The sequence below is a fragment of the Xiphias gladius genome, chromosome 12, assembly GCF_016859285.1.
Source record: "Xiphias gladius isolate SHS-SW01 ecotype Sanya breed wild chromosome 12, ASM1685928v1, whole genome shotgun sequence".
Classification (NCBI taxonomy): Eukaryota; Metazoa; Chordata; class Actinopteri; order Istiophoriformes; family Xiphiidae; genus Xiphias; species Xiphias gladius.
The window spans coordinates 5,155,348-5,173,864 of NC_053411.1; the positions used below are offsets into that span (position 1 = coordinate 5,155,348).

Sequence of the window (18,517 nt, forward strand, 5' to 3'; positions counted from 1 at the left end):
ACTAATGCAGAGATACTGTCATTGAGGGTACAAGGGCATCGCTAAAAGCCCTCTTTATGCAAATGGGGAGAAACGGAGATGACAGTGTGCATGTCACAGGCAGGACATATCTCATAATGATAACATATCTCAGCCAGCAGATACGCCTGATACGGAAGTATGAGAGACACACATAAAGTGAGTGTGCCTCCCCTCCCTCTGCTTCACACACATACATTCAGACAGTTACACGTGAACTCTCTCTCTGTTACACGGAGTGCTCATTACCAAATTTTATTAATGGCCTCTTAATTATGTCTGCTTATCTTCTTTTAGAGCCGCGGCACTGCCCCCAGACTCAAATCTATGTTTACCAACACATACAACACCGACGTTCACATGCACTATGTACATGTTTACATAAAACCTTTCTCTCACACTCTATACACATAACTTATATATGTGTATCTCTTCTACCCAGCGCTAATATCTTCATTACAAACGCACACACACTGAATTACTGGCATTTTTCAGACTAAATTGTCTGATGAAGGCTCCTATGGGAGTGATATATTAACTCAAGCCTCTTTCACCCTTTCCTTTCACTCTTTCTCTCCTCTTCCTCACCCCCCTTTCTTGATATACAGTAACTGAGCACACAGGTAGCTTCATCTTTCCCATGCCTGTCTTCATCTCCTCCTTTCCCCCTCCATCTTTCATCCCTTTCCTTCCCTCCTTCATTCTCTCTCTATCAGTCCATCTCTCTCTGCTGCTCCTGACTCTCTTACCTCCCTTCTTGCTTCCACCCACCTACCTTCACTCCTCTTTATCCTTCTATCTCTCTATCACACCATCTCTCCCTTGCCATTTTAGAGCTGCTTTTAGTTCTTGCTTCCTCTTCCCTATCTCTCCATCTCTTTCTGGCTCTCCAACATATATCTATGCTCCCACCATCCTTACCTCCTGACATTCTTACCTCCCTTTCTACACTCATCAGTCTACTGTATCTCCTCAGCTCCTGCAACGCTGTCAGTCCTTGTAGCCTTTCTTATTAAAAATGTGAAATATTTTGAAGACTGTAAGACATCAAAAACTAGCAAAATGAAAGCTGTCGTCTTTTTTTTGATACAATTCTGCAAACAACATCTGTTTCATGTTTCAACAAATCACATTCATGTTATTATAAATCTGTTTGTTTCAATTAATTTTCTTAACCAATATTTTTACTGATGCATTAAGTTGTATTTTTCTGTTTCAAAGGAAATTACACTTTTTTTATTGTTAGTGCAGCTATTTCGTTTTACTGGCAAAATGAAACATAATAGTGTGTTTTGAGGCTAAAACATTCTTAGGATGCACATTTTATGAAACATGCTTGACAAAAACCTCAAAAGTGCTCACTGTACACAAAATGTAATTATTATATATATTATTTATTGAGTCATTTTAATTCACCGTATATCCACACACAAATACTGCCATATAAAGAAAGTCTGGTACGCACACACTCATTTGCACACCTGCATGTGATTTCTGCCATGCTACAATGGATGACACGGATGGATAATGGCTGTCATTAATAGTGCATATAGCCCTGCCTCCCTTTTAACAGGATGTGTAGGCTTCTGGACAGCATGTGGATATGGACATATGACTGTGTAACCAGACATTCAGACAGTATGCTCAAGACAGTTTGGGTGAGAGCACACACTCTGCTGCTGGTTGTGCTGGAGCAGAGATGTCCTGATATCACAGCAGTTCCAGTTAAAGCGCTCCAAAACTCACTGGGTCAACGAGAGCTGACAAAAAACTCGATACTGCATCTCAAAAGTGTAAACATGTACAAAACTCGAAGTAAAAGAAAATAATGCCTCCATCAGCCTCATCATCACATTCTAGTATGATATAATATCATTTATAGATACTCATGTCTTTCTCTTCCCTAGACCTCCTGACTTGTGGAATCACACTTGTGTCTCTTTTTTTATCTCTCCATCCTCCTCCTCCTCATCCTCCTCCTCCTCCTTCCTCTTGGTTACCTCTAGCTAGAGGTCAGGCTTCAGTCTGTCCTTGTCTGCTCTAATCACACCATCTCCCAATTCACTTTTAGTCCCAGAGACAGAGGGGGTGGATGCTTCACTTCACCACACTTTCATTTTTTTTCTAAAAGTGCTTTGTGAATTATTTACATACGCATATACACACACCTACACACACACACATCAACAGTTTCTTTTTTTACACTTATTATTATTATTTTTCTTGTGGTGACTAAGAAAAATGGTAAATGTTTGTAATGGTTTTTTTTTTTTTGCAAATCGTGATGTTTAAAGGGCTGAGTGGAAATGGCAAATGATTATGAACTTTCTTCACAGAAGGACTACTGCTGTGTTGATAGTGTGTGAAAAGTATAAATGCATTTATATTCACTTAGATCAAAACTGTATCTTATTGCAGCATATACTGTTTGTGGTGGTTACAGTGGTAGCATAAAGAAAGGTCCTACCCTGCTGTAACACAATTCCACCTGTGACACAGGAAAACACTGAAATATGTTTTATAATAATATGTTATTATCTTGCACCCATGTATGGATCAGTAAACCAACTGTTCTGCTCTTGGAATTTGATATCACATCGCAATGCATTCATGTTCAAGGGTTAATCCGCCATTTGTACAGTACACTTCTCAATGGATTTTGTACAGTGGGTAACGTGATATAAAAACAACTAACTGTATGTGGTCACACAATTCCAAAACTCGCTGTTTTAAAAGAGCCGTTCCTGTCGGGTCCCACCTGATTATCGCTGGCGAAATATCAAACATGCTCCGACAATATCAAAAATCACATAAATAGTCAGAGTCGTTCGGCAAAGTGGTTGAACCTGGCTCAACCTTTACCACAGTGCTACCTCATGTGGCAGGAAACTGTACCGGCCAGTCACACGAATGCTTCACCATAGTGAAAACAAGTCGAAGTTGTACACAAGTTGTATATAGGTGCAAGTTCACTCACTCTGTCGCTCACTCGCTTTCTCTCTCTGCCAGGGTGCTAAGATGGCGTCCTGCCCCAGAGTCCATGTCCTCGGGAACGAGCAGCCGAGGCACTGGCAGAGGGCGACCACTGCATGATGAGAATAGCTAGACTTTGGACACAGCTGGGGGACAGCTGGTCTGGAGTAGGCAGCTTGCAGGATCACGAACGTACAAGAGAATCACACCGATCACATTAATCAAACAGGTTAGCATGTATGAATCTGTGACAGACCTGTCTAATTGGGATTCAGCTCTCTGAATCCAGCTTGTTCTCTGTCACATCCAATTTCCGCCACTGAGTAGATCTACGTCTCTGTGATCTTATCGTTATCCGCCCACTTCCATCCTCTAGCAAGGATTCTTTGTGCCACCTTCTAAAGATCTCCATAAGATTGTACTATGAACATTTTATTCCTGTTGTCTCTGTTTTCGATGAGGGCTAATGGGGCTGTGTTTCACTCAGATAGGCTGTACTATATGTACATGTAAAGCCTGATGCAAGCAGTGCCTTCAGTTTAAAATCTGATCTTCTGCAACGTTGAAATGGTGAGCATTGATTTAAGAGTGCGACCGGAATTTGTGATGAGAACTGACTTGAATAAGTCATATCATCTGGTTTCATTATAAGGATTTAATGCTTCTGCCCTCCATCTCAGCATGTCCTTAAATGGATTACATGAAATATACACTGAACAATAATACATATGTTAATATATCTATTTATGCATTGAACAAGAATTAAATGGGAGAGCGATAGATGTCCTCTAGTAGACAGCATCATGGGTTTGAATCTGTCTTGTGACCTTTGTGAATGTCAGCACCTGACCACCGCTCTATCCTGTCACTTACCACTTTAAAACGTCTAATAAAGCTGAAATGGTTTAAAAATAATGATGATAAATATCTGTAAATGGCTGTCCTTCACAGCCCAATGGCCTTAAGGGGCTTACAACGTCTCAACTTGCAAAGATCTCAAGCACTGCCTCCGCTTCCCTCTGTCTCTCTTCTGCCCTGTAGCTGCCTGGTGCTGGTGTGGTTCACATATCCAGCATGAAACCGTGAGCTTTCTAATTTGACATAAATGGATGAAATTTATTTTTACTGACTCCCCGGCAACTTACAGGGCTTTCATCTTGAGGATAAGTAGGATTTAGTGCGACCTCCCACTCCCCTTTCTCAATGTCTGTCAACCACTGTGCAGCAAGATATCAATAAATACATATAACCACACACATTAACTCATGAGGAAAATGATCTTGAATATACACGGGATATACAAGCCACATATTCTTTTGGTAATAAACACTTAAAGTTATAATCCTTTAGATTTTCATCATATCAAACTCCATATAGGCAATATTCTGACTGTAAAAGCCATTCGGTGTATTTGCATTGTAATTTTATTATGGAAGACCACAGCTGGTGTCATATCAAACTGTCCTGATAAAACATTGCGATGATGAATGCTCCTAGCCCACAACTTTGTAATTAGTTTTTTGGAAACAGATTTTGACCACAATTTGAGCACTGCAGGTCCATTGCTGCCAGTAACCAGAGGTGTCACAAGATCACCCAAGACTGAACTAAGGATTATAACGTTAAACCTGCGTAATTTCTCTGTCCGTTTCTGGCCAGCAGAGCTGTGAACATAGCACATATTCGCAACGTATAAAGCTGCTATGGCGAACGTATTAGCATACAGGTCAATTCAAAGCAGAGCATTCATTTGGAATCATGTTTCTTGCCCCTATTCATTCTTCTTGTACTTCTGTTTTTGTGTCCACAACCCTTTTTTTTTTTTTTTTTTGAAAACAGCTGCCGACATCTGAAAACTGCGTTGATGAGAGCTGTGAGAGTGAATCAAAACAGCAAAGTTGCAGGCTAAAAAAATGAGCGGAACTGCAGAATTAGGTGATCATTCTCCATGGGTTCATCACAACGAGCGACCACTTTCACATTATATATATCTATTCAATAAACTGTTAAGATAACATTTGTATTAGTGCAGATTTAACTGTAAAAATGAAAATCTGTCTCTGTCATTTGGTCTAATGTTCGTCATCATTTTATGATGAGCCCAAAACAATCAGGGTTGACATAATTCCACATTAAATGTAACTAAGTTATTGTTTCATATATGAAAGACTGACTAATAAGATGTTAAGACTTAATGCTAGACTTAATGAATGGCTACGAGTGCTTTCTATCTCTGTCTGTCTCTATCCTCCCCTCCCTCCCTCTCTGCAGAATGGGAGTCTAAATGCATGCCGGATAATTTAATGGCAGAGGTAAATCCCCAGTTTTAAAGGAACTTCTCCTCTCTTCTGAGAGTACAGTAGACTTTCCTATAGTATTGTATGTGTATGTGGGTGGCTTTTTTCCCGTGTGCATATGTATGTGTGTGTGTGTGTGTGTGTGTGTGTGTGTGTGTGTGTGTGTGTGTGTGTGTGTGTGTGTGTGTGTGTGTGTTTGTGTGTATACAGGGGGTGGGGGCTCTGGCTAGTCTCCAGCTTTACAGATTGATAGCACATTAAAATGAAGGACGCGTCATGCACCTGTGCTTGTGTATCACAGAGGAACAACACACAGGTAGATAGGGTGCCGCAATCAGCAAGGTCTCCTGCACACACACACACACACACACACACACACAAATACACATACACACACTTGGGAATTTACAGTGTATATGACTTGTATGTTGTATATTTTTCAAAGGCACAAAACACATGCCAAATCCTGACACAAAGGACACATGTATGTGCTGTAGGTCCTGAGTCAACATCTACACGTGTGCTTTTGAAAGCTCACACCATGCCTAGAGGGGCTTGAGACAGTATGGATCACAGCTCTATTCCCTTTTATCTTCACTGTGTGTGTATTTATATGTGTGTGTACAGTCAGTTTGAGAAAGTGAGCAGCTTCAAACGTAAACTGCAATCCTGTCTGTGTGTTTTCCATATTTCCCTTCAAAACACGGGAATCTGTTAGTGTTTGCATTTGTTTACACAGATTGTGTGCATGTATATTATGTGAATGCCTGAAATGTTATATCTATTCTGTCTCTATACAGTAAGGTAATGGATTATCTCTATATGTTGGGAGTTCTCACCTCTGCTGTCTGTCTATAGATGCACACAAGTTACATTATTCAGTGTTATTCATGTTCTGACTTGGTAACAGCACTTTAAATAACTTTAAATAAGTAAATGCAGCATGCATGTTTAAACGCTCAGGAGGAGGACAAGTGGAGGAAAGACAGACAGAGAAGAAATGAAAGCATGGTAGAGAGGTGATGACAAAGACAAGAGACAGACTGATAATGGGGGCTGAATATTGGAATCGAATTCCCAATATTTCTCGCCAAAACCTGGTCCCATTTCCTGGGGTAAATATCCGCAGGATTTTTGACATGTGTTTGCCTGTGTGTCTGTGTGTGTTTGTTCCTCAAACCACCAAAAGGGCTGCATGAGATGGATTTTCCCACAATAATAACTTCAGATCAGTCCTATTAAGACGGCCATACACTTCTACACTATAATCATTTTGACGTAAACAGAGAGTACGCCGATGATTTTGTGTTGTGCTTCCATAAAGTTGCAGGTGCTTAAATTTAAAAAAAAACTGAAGCAGCAGAGGCTGCTTGACTTTTAGTCCCAAGTATGGCTCAAAATGCTGGGTCCAACAATTTCCCTTTATGCAACTCTATACCATCCTTTGACAGATGATGTTAAACCTCATGTTTTAAAGGCTGAATTTGAATAACCTCACAGATAATATAATTTTAATGTGAAAATTGTTCTACTGACAAAGAAATCTCATGTAACATGAAAAAAAGAAAATTACACAAAATGTTATTTAAGGATTAATAATCTGCATTCTGTTTTTAACTTCTAACTTTTTGGCCTGTTAATCACATTGCCTGACACAATTAGAAAGGACTGATACCTGGATCATTTCTCTGTCAATAAGAAAGATCTCAGTCCAGTTTCTAAGCAAATAAATAGTAAGATATGAGAATACACATTTAAATGTAAAGGGACAATTCACCCAAATCATAAAAAACACATTTTCTCATGCATCTAGCCGTGCATTTCAGGTTTCCTCAGCCCTGGTTTTAAGATATTTGACTTTGAGTTTTCTGGCTCCATCCTAATATAATGGAGGGGCATGGAATTTCATTTTGTGATGCTCACAGCATAGGAGCTATTTGTACATAGAAACTAGAAATAGTCCCATAATAATAACACCTATAATTTACCTATGGAGCAAGTGTGAAAATGTTTCACAATTAGTTGTTAAAATGTTTCGCAAAATCACAATTAGCTTATAAACTAAAACTGACCTTGTCTGATCAAATACATGAGGTGTAGTTCAGAAAGAGACTGAACAAGTCTGGCTGATTTATACACATTAAAACTAACCAACCGTCCAGTTTTACAGCTGCCAGTAGCTAATAATCTTTAACTATTCTATATACAGAAAGATAAAGACTTTGCATACTACTGGAGCCATAGAGACTTGAAATGTTATGAGTTTCTGAATTTCAGACTAATAACTGCTATATATTGTCTTTCGCTATCACTCTACTTTAAAAATAAAGTAATGTTCATTTAATAACATTCGAAAGTTCATGTAGTAAAATATTTTTGCAGGGTACAATTAGATCCATTTGATCTTTACAGTAACAGATAAATGTGAGGACCGAGGCCCTGCTGCAGTGTGCTAAGCCGTTGGTCCAGAGCACCTGTCAGTAAATCCTACACCACCCTTGGGTGGCACAGTCTCCGTGATCAAAGTACATTAACATGTAATCAGATACAGACGCAGGGAGGAAAGCATGCACACACACACACACTTTTCCCATAAGGCCGCTTTATTCTTGCGCATCACTCCACAGCAGGTTTGAAGTGTCTGGGATGATGTGTATGTCTGTGTGTGCGTGAGAGAAACACACACACACACACACACACACACACACACACACACACACACACACACAGTGATAGAGAGGGGTGGATAAAAATTACATATAGCTTAATGAGCTGTCTTTTGGACAGTGTGACTTTGGTCAGAAACACTGTGGTTGAGCTAAGAGAGAGATCGGACTGTCCAAACATGACCAGGATGTGTGTGTGTGTGTGTGTGTGTGTGTGTGTGTGTGTGTGTGTGTGTGTGTGTGTGTGTGTGTGTGTGTGTGTGTGTGTGTGTGTGTGTGTGTGTGTATCTGTAGTGCCGCTGTGGATGTGTGTATCTGTAGTGCCGCTGTGGATCTATCTGTGCTGTTGCGTGCCTCTGTGTCTTGTTCAGGACCTAGCCCAAAGGCTTTCATGCTGTCTGTGTTTTCCCACAGTTCTGTTTATGTGTGCATGCGTGTGTGTGTGTGTGTGTGTGTGTGTGTGTGTGTGTGTGTGTGTGTGTGTGTGTGTGTGTGTGTGTGTGTGTGTCTTGTATCCCCAAACTGGCATCTCGATGTGACACATGTCCCGCTCAGCTCTGCAGACAAACCATGCGTCAAATTGATTGCATATAAGATGCTAATGTAAGCTTTACTTTCCTGAGCATGTTAATATCGTGATTTAAACAATATGCATTGATTAAAGGGACAGTGCACTTGTTCTATAGGGATTTGTGACATTGAGGAAGGCAAGGTTGGGTCGGTGGTGGGGGGCGCTAGATGCTGACTCGATGCTTGCCGGTCATTTGTTACTTGGGCTCTCAAGACATTGAATCCCAGCAGAGTGGAAATTGTCTGACGTAAAAATAAGATGTTGAGTGCTGGTGTAGATAAATGCATACACACAAGCATATTTGCATGCATGCTTCACTGTAAGTGTGTGTGTGTGTGTGTGTGTGTGTGTGTGTGTGTGTGTGTGTGTGTGTGTGTGTGTGTGTGTGTGTGTGTGTGTGTGTGTGTGTGTGTGCGTGTGTGTGTGGGCTATAATCTCAGCTGGAGGTCATCTGAAGAGCAAAGTTTCCAGATCTGAAACCCTTCGGCCTCATTGCCCTGCTCTCATTACACTTTGGTGTTCTCAGCGCCGTGCTTTGCTGTGCCATGCCAAGAATGTGCCATATTGAGGTTAGCAGCTCACCTCATTCCTACCGGGGCACTGCAGCCTTCATAAACCCAACACGTCCTCATCAACCCTCCCACACACAGTTCGGACACTATTTTGTCACTTATTTTTACGTGCAAGCGAACTTTTAGCTCATACCGAAATATAGCAGAAAACACACGCTCACAGTTACACGCAGAGGCACTACCACCAGAAATATTCTATTTTTTCCGATAATGATGATTGACGCCCATCCAAAAAAGCTCTGCAGCAAAACAAATGGTGGACGGCTCCATTAATCAATTGGATGGGAGGGGCAGCACTGAAAGCCCACATTGATCATCACACTGGCCAAATGTTAGCATCTCCAAATCATTTATTCTGGGCACCATTTCATACACAACATCTGCCGCACTGGCAGGGACAGAGGGCGGAACCTGTTACAAAACAACAGAGGCCGTTGACTGCTAGTAATCACATGGTGTAAGGCAAATGGCAATATTTCTTTGAGGTGATAGATGGGTCCAGTCTATCACCTAAGGTTTGGTTATCTGTTAGCACTTCAATATATTGAAGTAGTTCTTTTGACAAAGATTATTTCCATTGGGAAATTAACCAACATTGTTTCCTTTTGTCAGAAAGAAAAAACTAGAAAGAAACCTTCTCAGTGGTGTTATGTGATCAAAAGTTAACCTGTCATTTGTTATCTGTGGACACTAAAGAACAGCTGACACTAAAGAGCAGAGTGGAGGTGTAACATGATAAAAATGTGAGATATCTTTATGTCTAGTCTGGCTGCCTTCCAAATTGAGATTACTGTAAAACTCCTTTCATGAGCGTCCTTTAGGAAACAACGATGAAAAGAAGCAATTTTAAATGCCCGCTGATTTGCAGCAGGTTCATTTACTGTGTTTTACTGTACAGCTGTTCACTTCTACATCTTCACCGCAGTGTTTCAAGGGATAGAACATCTTTTTTCTCTTGAACTCTGGGCTGTTTCTGCTTGGTATTCACCCCTTTTATCTACCGGTTTATGGTACAGACACTACATTATTCCTCAGCTAGGCATGCTGTGTATTGTTATTTTCAGAATATTTTATGCAGCCATCAGTTGGCATGTAAGTGGTACTATACTTTACTACAGTCAATGTGGTACTATACTATACTAGAGTCAATGTCCCAAGGACATCAGAACCACATTGATGGGGCATTCTGAGCCTTAGGTCTATCACAAAAATAAACTGATAGTACAAAATGCTAATATTAATGGATTTAATAGATGTTTTCACTCTATTGTTTTACTTTTACTCATTTGTATTAAGGATAAATATATCCTTAGATTTTTCATGCTTCAAGTGATGAAAATAGGACCTGTATTGTTCCATAGAGTCACTTCAACCTCTGTTTTTTCCCTGAAGTTACAAAACAGACACATTTTGGCAAAAATCTACAACACTGAAAGTCATGCTGTATTATACTGTGTAGACATTGTGTTTTTATTAATCTTAGATTGTGTTAACTCAGGCTGCAAGTTTTGATTGGCCAAAGATCTATGACTTCTATGCTCACAGTGTTCTCAGCATGGGTGCTCAAACTGAATGTAAACATGGAACCCCCGATCACTTTTTGTCCACTGACAAGAACAAAAAAAATCCTCAAAAATGTTGACAAAAAAGAGAAAGGTAGCGTTACTTTGTGCAAATCTACTAGGACCACAAAGAAAGAAGAAGAAAAGAAAAATATGGAGCTACAGATGGCTAAAACACGCATCTGTTCTGCAGCGAAGTTCAGTTTAATTTCTGACACTGCACAGTCTCAAGACAAAAGTAGGCACAACGAGTAAAATACAACTGCAGTAATATTAAAACAAACTCACTGCAGTTTATAACAGATCTTTTGACAGCAGCCATGTGGAAAAATGGACTGTGGAACTCTTCAAACTTCAAGACAGCCGACCAACCATCCGAGAGCCAGATCATTGATCAACTAAGCTTCATGACCACCCTAAAACTGTATGTCAAAGGGGCAACCAATCTGCCAGAAATCCGGCCTGATTTCAAAATTAGTCGGGGGGGGGGGCTAATTCTGGGTAGAAATTGGGCCTAATCTATGCAGTGTCTGCCCAGCTTCAAATGGATGGCTATAACAAACTGGTGTCAGTGTAAGTCCAATGTATTACAGCAGAATGTTTATATAGTCTTTGTTTTTAGATTTGACAGAGTTTTGACGCTTGGAGGAACAGATGCAATTTTGTCAAAACTGTCCACATGCAGCATGACAGGAAGACCTGCAGACACTAGTCAGGGCTTTAAAAAGTACTTACACCTCCTCTGCATATTTCAATCAAAAGATAGTAAAGGACAGTAAAGTTGGAAATATAATACATTAATCTATCATTAAGCATCAGATCTTTTATCAGCTACACTAAATGTGATTTTCAGTAGTGCTAATGTAATAATATTACTGCAATTTACAAAGCACTTTTGTTCAATTAGTGACAACATAATAACCAATTTCATCATGTTATTTGTTAAGAACATTCACATCGATTCCATTGTGTTTCCTCAACTAAACCTACGCCCTCAATCCCTCCATAGAAATTTGAAGATGCATCTCGTATTTATTACAACAACTCCAAAACCGAGCGATTAGAGCTCCATACATTAGACGTGCATCCCGCTCGCTCCTGATCCATTAACAATAGAACAGCGGTTATGTAATATGGCAGCACAATAACTACAGTATCTCTGCCGTCGTAGCATCCAGTGACTAAGTGACTGGCCCAAAGACAAGATGATTAGACACAGGGGGAAAATACATCAAGTGAAGAGAGACATGCAGACACCGAGGGAGAGGGAGACAGTTAGAAGATGTCCTTGAGAAGATAAGTGTGTGGTGTGGCAAGGGGACAGGGTGATCAAAGCTGTGGGAGAAAGGGAGGTGAGATAGAGAGAGAAGGAGAAAGCCGGTCAAAGGATGGACTGAGAGGAAGGAGGGGAAAGGGAGAAAGCTGATAAAGAGAGAGAACGGGGGAAATATAGTCCTCCCTGGTGTGGCCTGTCCAGAGTGTCCAGTCTATGAGGCAGTAAATCACGCCAGTTCAATGTGTGCTCTCCAAATGCTGCCGCACATTATTGATAAATCAGTGTGTGTTAATGAGAGGAGCTGATGTGCCCTGATGAATCACAGCACAACAATGAGCCTTACACACACGCGCGCTCACTTACACACACAATCGCGGAGTCTGGCCAAGGTGCGTCTGCTGACTACTGTCACACTGTCGTTTGTCGTTTGTCTCCAACCAAAAACGTGCACATATTTTCTCCCTCTCCCACGCTCACACACACACAGAAAAACCAATTTGCAGTAGCTGGATGAACACTTGGCCCCCGTGCTGCAGTAACAAGGCCAACTGCTATTCTATCCTGTTAACAGAAGAGAGGAGGGCTTCCACAGCAGAAGAGGACAACACAAGCTATTTTGGTTTTGCTTTGATATCCAATAGGCGGCTTAACATCCTCATCAGATCATATCGGCCCCATACACACACACACAAACACACACACACTACACACAAACACACAAAGCCAGGGAAAAATTATCTCTCTCCCACACTCCCCACCTAGATTATCATGAAATCTCATCATTTGTTTGTGTGCTATTGTGAAGTTGCGTGGTTGTGTTTTTGTTCGCAATTACACGTGTATATCTGCACTATAAAATGTATGTCTGCTCAGGTTGGTTTGCTTGTTAGTATTTGTGTGTGTGTGTGTGTGTGTGTGTGTGTGTGTGTGTGTGTGTGTGTGTGTGTGTGTGTGTGTGTGTGTGTGTGTGTGTGTGTTTGGGCAGGGCAAGCTGACCTTGTTATAAGCTGAGTGGGCTGTAGTGCTGGGGGATCATTAGTATGGGTAAGGTGAGGGTTACAGGGGTGTGTGTGTGTGTGTGTGTGTATGTGAGTTGAGGGGGTGACAGAGTAAAAGAGGACATAAGAGGGGAAGGTATGTGGGTCAGGCTGGGACGCACAAACACACGTTACTCCCTATCACTTGGAAGCAGGTAGGCAGTGAATGTTTGAGGGGACACACAGACACACACACACACACACACACATTCGTTCTTAAGTACAACTGTTCCTCTGCTACAATAGCCTCAAATGGCCTTCAGCAGTACAAAGGAAATATAAACTATCCGGTCACAATGCACAGACGCACCAACAGACAGTGTTAGATGCATAACTTCTACACACACATACACACACAAACACACACACACACGCACACACAGACAAACACTGTGTATTTGAGCTGCCATCAGTTTATCTTTTGTAAGTGGCACAACATATTGGTCTGCAAATAGAGTGACCAGATTTAAAATCTGAGGCACAGGACTCCACGTGAGCTGACACAATTTTAGTCTCAAGGTTTGAATTCTTATTAAGGATTCTAATTAAGTAAGACAAAAATGATCCTCCTGTTTTCAAGGAGAAACACAAACTTGTCCCACACACTAGGCCTTGTTCATTCCTGGCATTAACATGCGTCTTGGTTGATCCCATCACAAGTTGACAGCTCTAATTACAGGTGTGAATGCACCCAAGATGCATTGAGGTCACGCTTGAGATCCTTCTGCTCAGACCACATGCAGAAGTGGTCTGGGCCACATATGGCCACATTCTTATAGCAGTGTGTATGCGAATGTGTCCTGGGCCATACGGAAGGATCGCCTGCTCAACCGACGTCCTCTGCATCAGCGGATTTACGTACTCAGTTGCAAACAAATATAAGTCGTACAAATCACGTAAGCTGGCTTTGTCCACGATGTCTGAAAATTTCAAAAAGCCCATAGAGATATGTTACGAGTGCAACAAACATCTTAGGCAATTTGGTTTGTCTGGAACACACCAAGGAATAGACCCAGTCTGTACTGTTTTGATTTCTTCTTCTTTTAATTTCCACCAGACTAGGCACGGGAAGTTCATTGCTGCCTCCCACCAGTTAAAACAATGGTCTTTGCAAACGGAAATGATTTAGCTAATTATTTGCATATAGAGTGCAGACGGGAGATCCAATCACAAATGGAGACGCATTCTCATGCCAGGTGTAAACTGATTTAAGAGCTGTCCACTTGAGATCGGATCCCATGTTAATGCAAGGTGAGAACAGGGCAACAGGGACTCAAATGAGTTGAAATGTGTGAGAATTTCTGCATGTACTGAAAGGATAGAACCGTCAGATTATCTATGGGGAGTTCTGGACAAAAAAAAAAAATCAGTGTCTTTTCTCCCCATCAACTACCTCTCAGCAAATATTTTCAAGAGGGCGTGACAAGATTGCATAATTAATTTAGCAAAAGTAAGTCTGATAAATTCAGGTATTTCATTGTCTCTTTCTACCTAAGATAGGGCTTTTTTGTCTTTTTTTGTAGAACTTTTTATAACCAAGTTATTTAGACTCCTGGCCTCCCCGCTGTTTTTATTTTTTATTCCATGGGTGTTCTTAAGGAGTGGAGCAGTGTAGTGGTCGAAAGATTGGTAAAGCTGAATGGAAACGTCCCCAGTCTTTAAGCCACAGCTAATTGGGACTGCAGAAGCTAAAACATGCAAACAGATACCAGTGGTATGCCACAGCAGTCAGTAAAAACAAGTAGCAGCTACTACTGATATTTAAGAAATGTAAGAGTAGAGCAGAGTTGGTACAAGAGAGTGTTAACATTGGGTACTAACAATGGAGTCATGTGACATGATCAGCCTCACTGACGCAGCTACCTGCTCCTGATTATGATTTTAATGTAAAATGGAAAAACAAAAAAACCACAAGAGGGTGGTACTTGTCTGATGTGACACCACTGACCCAGAAAGCTGCCTATTCACTATTGGTTTCCTGGGGAAACTTTCCATGATACTGAGTGCAGTCATACTGCTTTGGTGCTATTGAGTGTTTCTCTTCCTGCTGAGAACAGTGTCAAACAGTTACTAACTTGGCCATACCACATGTTGTCTTAGATGCCAACATAATGATGATCGATAATGGCTGCATTTACAATACCGACAAGCTGTCCCTGTGAAGCATCACAGTACATTCATCTTGCTTTATACATTATAAGCCTGTACAACTACTGAGGCTTTAATATGTCATACTGTTATCAGTTGTGTAATTCTAATCTGAAAGCCTCAGGTAGTTCCCAAAATCATCCTTAATTTTTAATTTTAAAGAGAAAATTTGAGAATCAAGACTCAATAATAGCCAAAACAAGGTAACCAGAGCCAAATGAAGCCAATGGAAGACAATGGAAGCTATTAGAAAACAATAGAAACAACCAAAATATAAGACAATGCAAGAGACTGTAAGCCACATGATGCAGAATAAGCCGAAAGAAACCAAATGATGCCAGCAGAAACAATTGAGGCCAGCTGGAGGCAAAGTGAAGGCAAGCTGTAAGCAGGCCACTCAGAAGTCCTGCCAGGAGGAGGAAGAGGAGGAAGAAGAAGAGGAGGAGGTAGAGGCTGAGGAATATTCTAGTTGTTTATTCCTGGCCAGGGGTCAACTGTGGCCTTAGGCTGAAGCTCAGAAAGGAGGGGGGTGGGGGGTGGGCTCACAAATGTTGAGAGTAAACATTCACATACACCAGCTATAGTACACACGCTGATGGCCAGGGGTCAGCAGTGTCCTCCATATGCTGAAGACATACATACACACATGCAGAGATTCCTGATGATGAATGAATGATGAAGATGCACACTGCCACAGACGGGACTTAACACAGACTCCTCTAATGGTAACAGCCTAAAAATCTGAAGCTGGTAATACGTCTCTAACCAGAGCCTCCTTACCTCTTCCAATGATTACCATAATAAATCCATAAGAACGTGAGAGGCACTGAAGCCATTAGGATGAAAATGGTTTCAACAATAGGCATGGTGCACGTGTGGCCTTTTCCCAAAGAGCTGGCACTGTCACAACCTGTCCAACATATTTTACAACTGTAATTACAATTTAGAGAGCAGCCGCCTCCATGGCAGATGCTGCTTCCCACGTTAGAGGTTCCCCAACTAATTATCATGATGAACTTGGCACACCAAGGCAATAAATATCACAGAACGCACACACACACAAGTGCAGAAAAGCAGATGTGGGAAAAGGAGAACACACATAGGCACAGTGGTGAGGTAAGGACAAGCTCATTCAGGGGGCACACAAATGAGTAGACAGAGGAATAGACAATACGACTTCCAAAACAACAAACAAGACTTCTAAAAATGGGGGGGGATATTATGACTTATTAAAAAGCAAAAAAAATAATATATAATTTAAAAAAAAAAAAATTAAAAAAAAGCTAACCAAGCCAAATTGATTTTAAGAAAAAATGACATGACTCCTGAAAAACAACAAAGCTGATTATACATTATTATTCAATCATTACTGAGCATTTTCGACAAAATAAACCTGGTACATAAGTGATTTGGCCTGCCAAAGTACATTTTGTTCATGGACCTTTGGCCAACTCTAATTTGTGTGTGTGTGTGTGTGTGTTTTTTTGTACTGGTCAGTCCTGCCTATCCATATCTAAATATAGATGTGTAATTCCAAATAGATCCAAAGGGTTTCATTTAGTCCACAGAACCTCTGAAGAACTATATTATTGTAAGACATCAACATTTTGCAATTGTTAAGATACAGGATCAACAGTACAGAACATTCAAATTGAATTTATCTTTGGCTCATAATGTCAAAAACATCACCTTATGCAGACACACTAACAACAAAAATCAAGTGTCTTTGTCTCATTTAGCTACAATGAATAATTTTCCAATTACGTTTAACGTGCAAACACACAAGATAAATTAGGCTGCACTGTGTTTCACTTGCCTTGAGCACAGGGAGAGTAATAGCTCCCAGAATCGCAAATGAGGCGCCACTTGACATTTTTATATCACAGTAAATCACTGCATGTATGAGCCAAGTTCATTGTGTGTTTACAGATTACCGGCTTGTGTGTGGATGTGCTGACATGCACTTCAACAAAGTCATCACCACAGTCACAGCACAGGATAGGTCATGCCTCTGGTCCGTGGTACAGATCTGTGTGTATTAAGCTGGAATTTACTCTGTCTATTTCCTGTACTACTATAAATACAGGGCATGTTGTGTACAGCTACCAGGAAGATGGACTGGGATGTTTCCCATATTCAGATTAAGCCCTGAACGAGAAATTACAAGCTGTGGATGTTCTGTATTGAGGCTTTACAGTTGAAGATTAATCTGTAGTCTGGCATGTCAACCATCAAAATCCAGTTATCCAGTTCAGGCAAAAAAAAAGAGCAAAGAAGAAGACAAAATGGACAGGGTGGAGGAAGGATGGGAGAAACTGGAAGACGTGAGATTTTAACAGGAAGGCCTGTGGGAACTCACCTGGTCTTTTGTCCATTTTTCTCCCTCGACTGCCACATAGTCGAACCTTGGATATTAATATGAGGATTTGCTTCTGGCAGAGCGACTTGTTGCTCTTCGGGCAGGGCTTCCGCTTGCTGGCGATCTGTCGGTTTGCCTGGGGGTCCTTGACCTCCCTGCGCTGGCGAATGAGGGAGCTGGCAAGAGCGGCCATCTTCCCAGCGCTGACCCTGCCGCCGCCTCACCAGCCTCTGGCGGCTCGGTGGCGCCCAGGTGTCGGGGGGTACCGTGGGACACCCCCCTGCCCACTCACCCAGGGCGATGGAGCACCGCTGAGGGAGGGGTGCAGAGTGGAGGAGGGCACTTCTGAGGATGGACCGAAACAGCGAGGAGAAAAGCAGAAAAAGAGGGAGAGGAGGGGATGAAGAGGAGGAGGTGGAGGAAAGAAGAGTGGATCTCTCAAAGGCCCACCCAAAACAGGCAACTCACACTCGTTGAGGTTTGGATTAATAAGTGTTTGCCTAGATGTCCTTCCGATTAGGTGAAGCCTTGATACGTCACCGTTCCTCTGTTGGGACAGGTCATGTTGTTAACTGGTTAAAAACCAGTGCACTGTAGTCAGTGTCTCCCAATGCCCCTGTCCAAGTCCGAGTATACCCTTACCCTCCTCCTGGAGGTCCTGGGAAGTTTGACTCAATCCAGTCCAAAATGGTTCAGCAACAGAACCATCCGCTTCATTGTGAAACCAGACCCCGAAAAAAAATCACATTTAGTCCTCCTAACCAGCTCAGTCCTGCTGATCAGACACCTGATCCAATTCAGTGGGATGAAAAACGTCCGAATACCAACTCTCCAAAATAACAGGAGTGACACTGTCGGGGACACACCGCAGCTCCTTTTGTTTCCGTTCCTCACCTGTAAAATTTCTCCATCCGAAACAATGTCAGAGCAAGAGAAGTAGAAGGAGAAGTGGGGACCGTCCGAACTGAAGTATCAGCTCTGCAAGCTGGGACAAGGATGAAGGGATGTGGACGGACGCTGCTGGATGGAGCACAGCTT

General features: G+C 41.6%; 1 protein-coding gene across 1 annotated transcript in view; it reads right to left on the reverse strand.

Annotated features, from left to right (window-relative positions):
* fgf11a (fibroblast growth factor 11a) overlaps positions 1-17,672 on the reverse strand; it is an 87,160-nt gene extending 69,488 nt beyond the window's left edge. Inside the window, exon 1 of the mRNA XM_040141540.1 lies at positions 17,480-17,672. Within this exon, the coding sequence (XP_039997474.1) occupies positions 17,480-17,672 (193 nt within the window). The remainder of the gene's footprint in view (positions 1-17,479) is intronic.
* Positions 17,673-18,517: the final 845 nt, after the last annotated feature.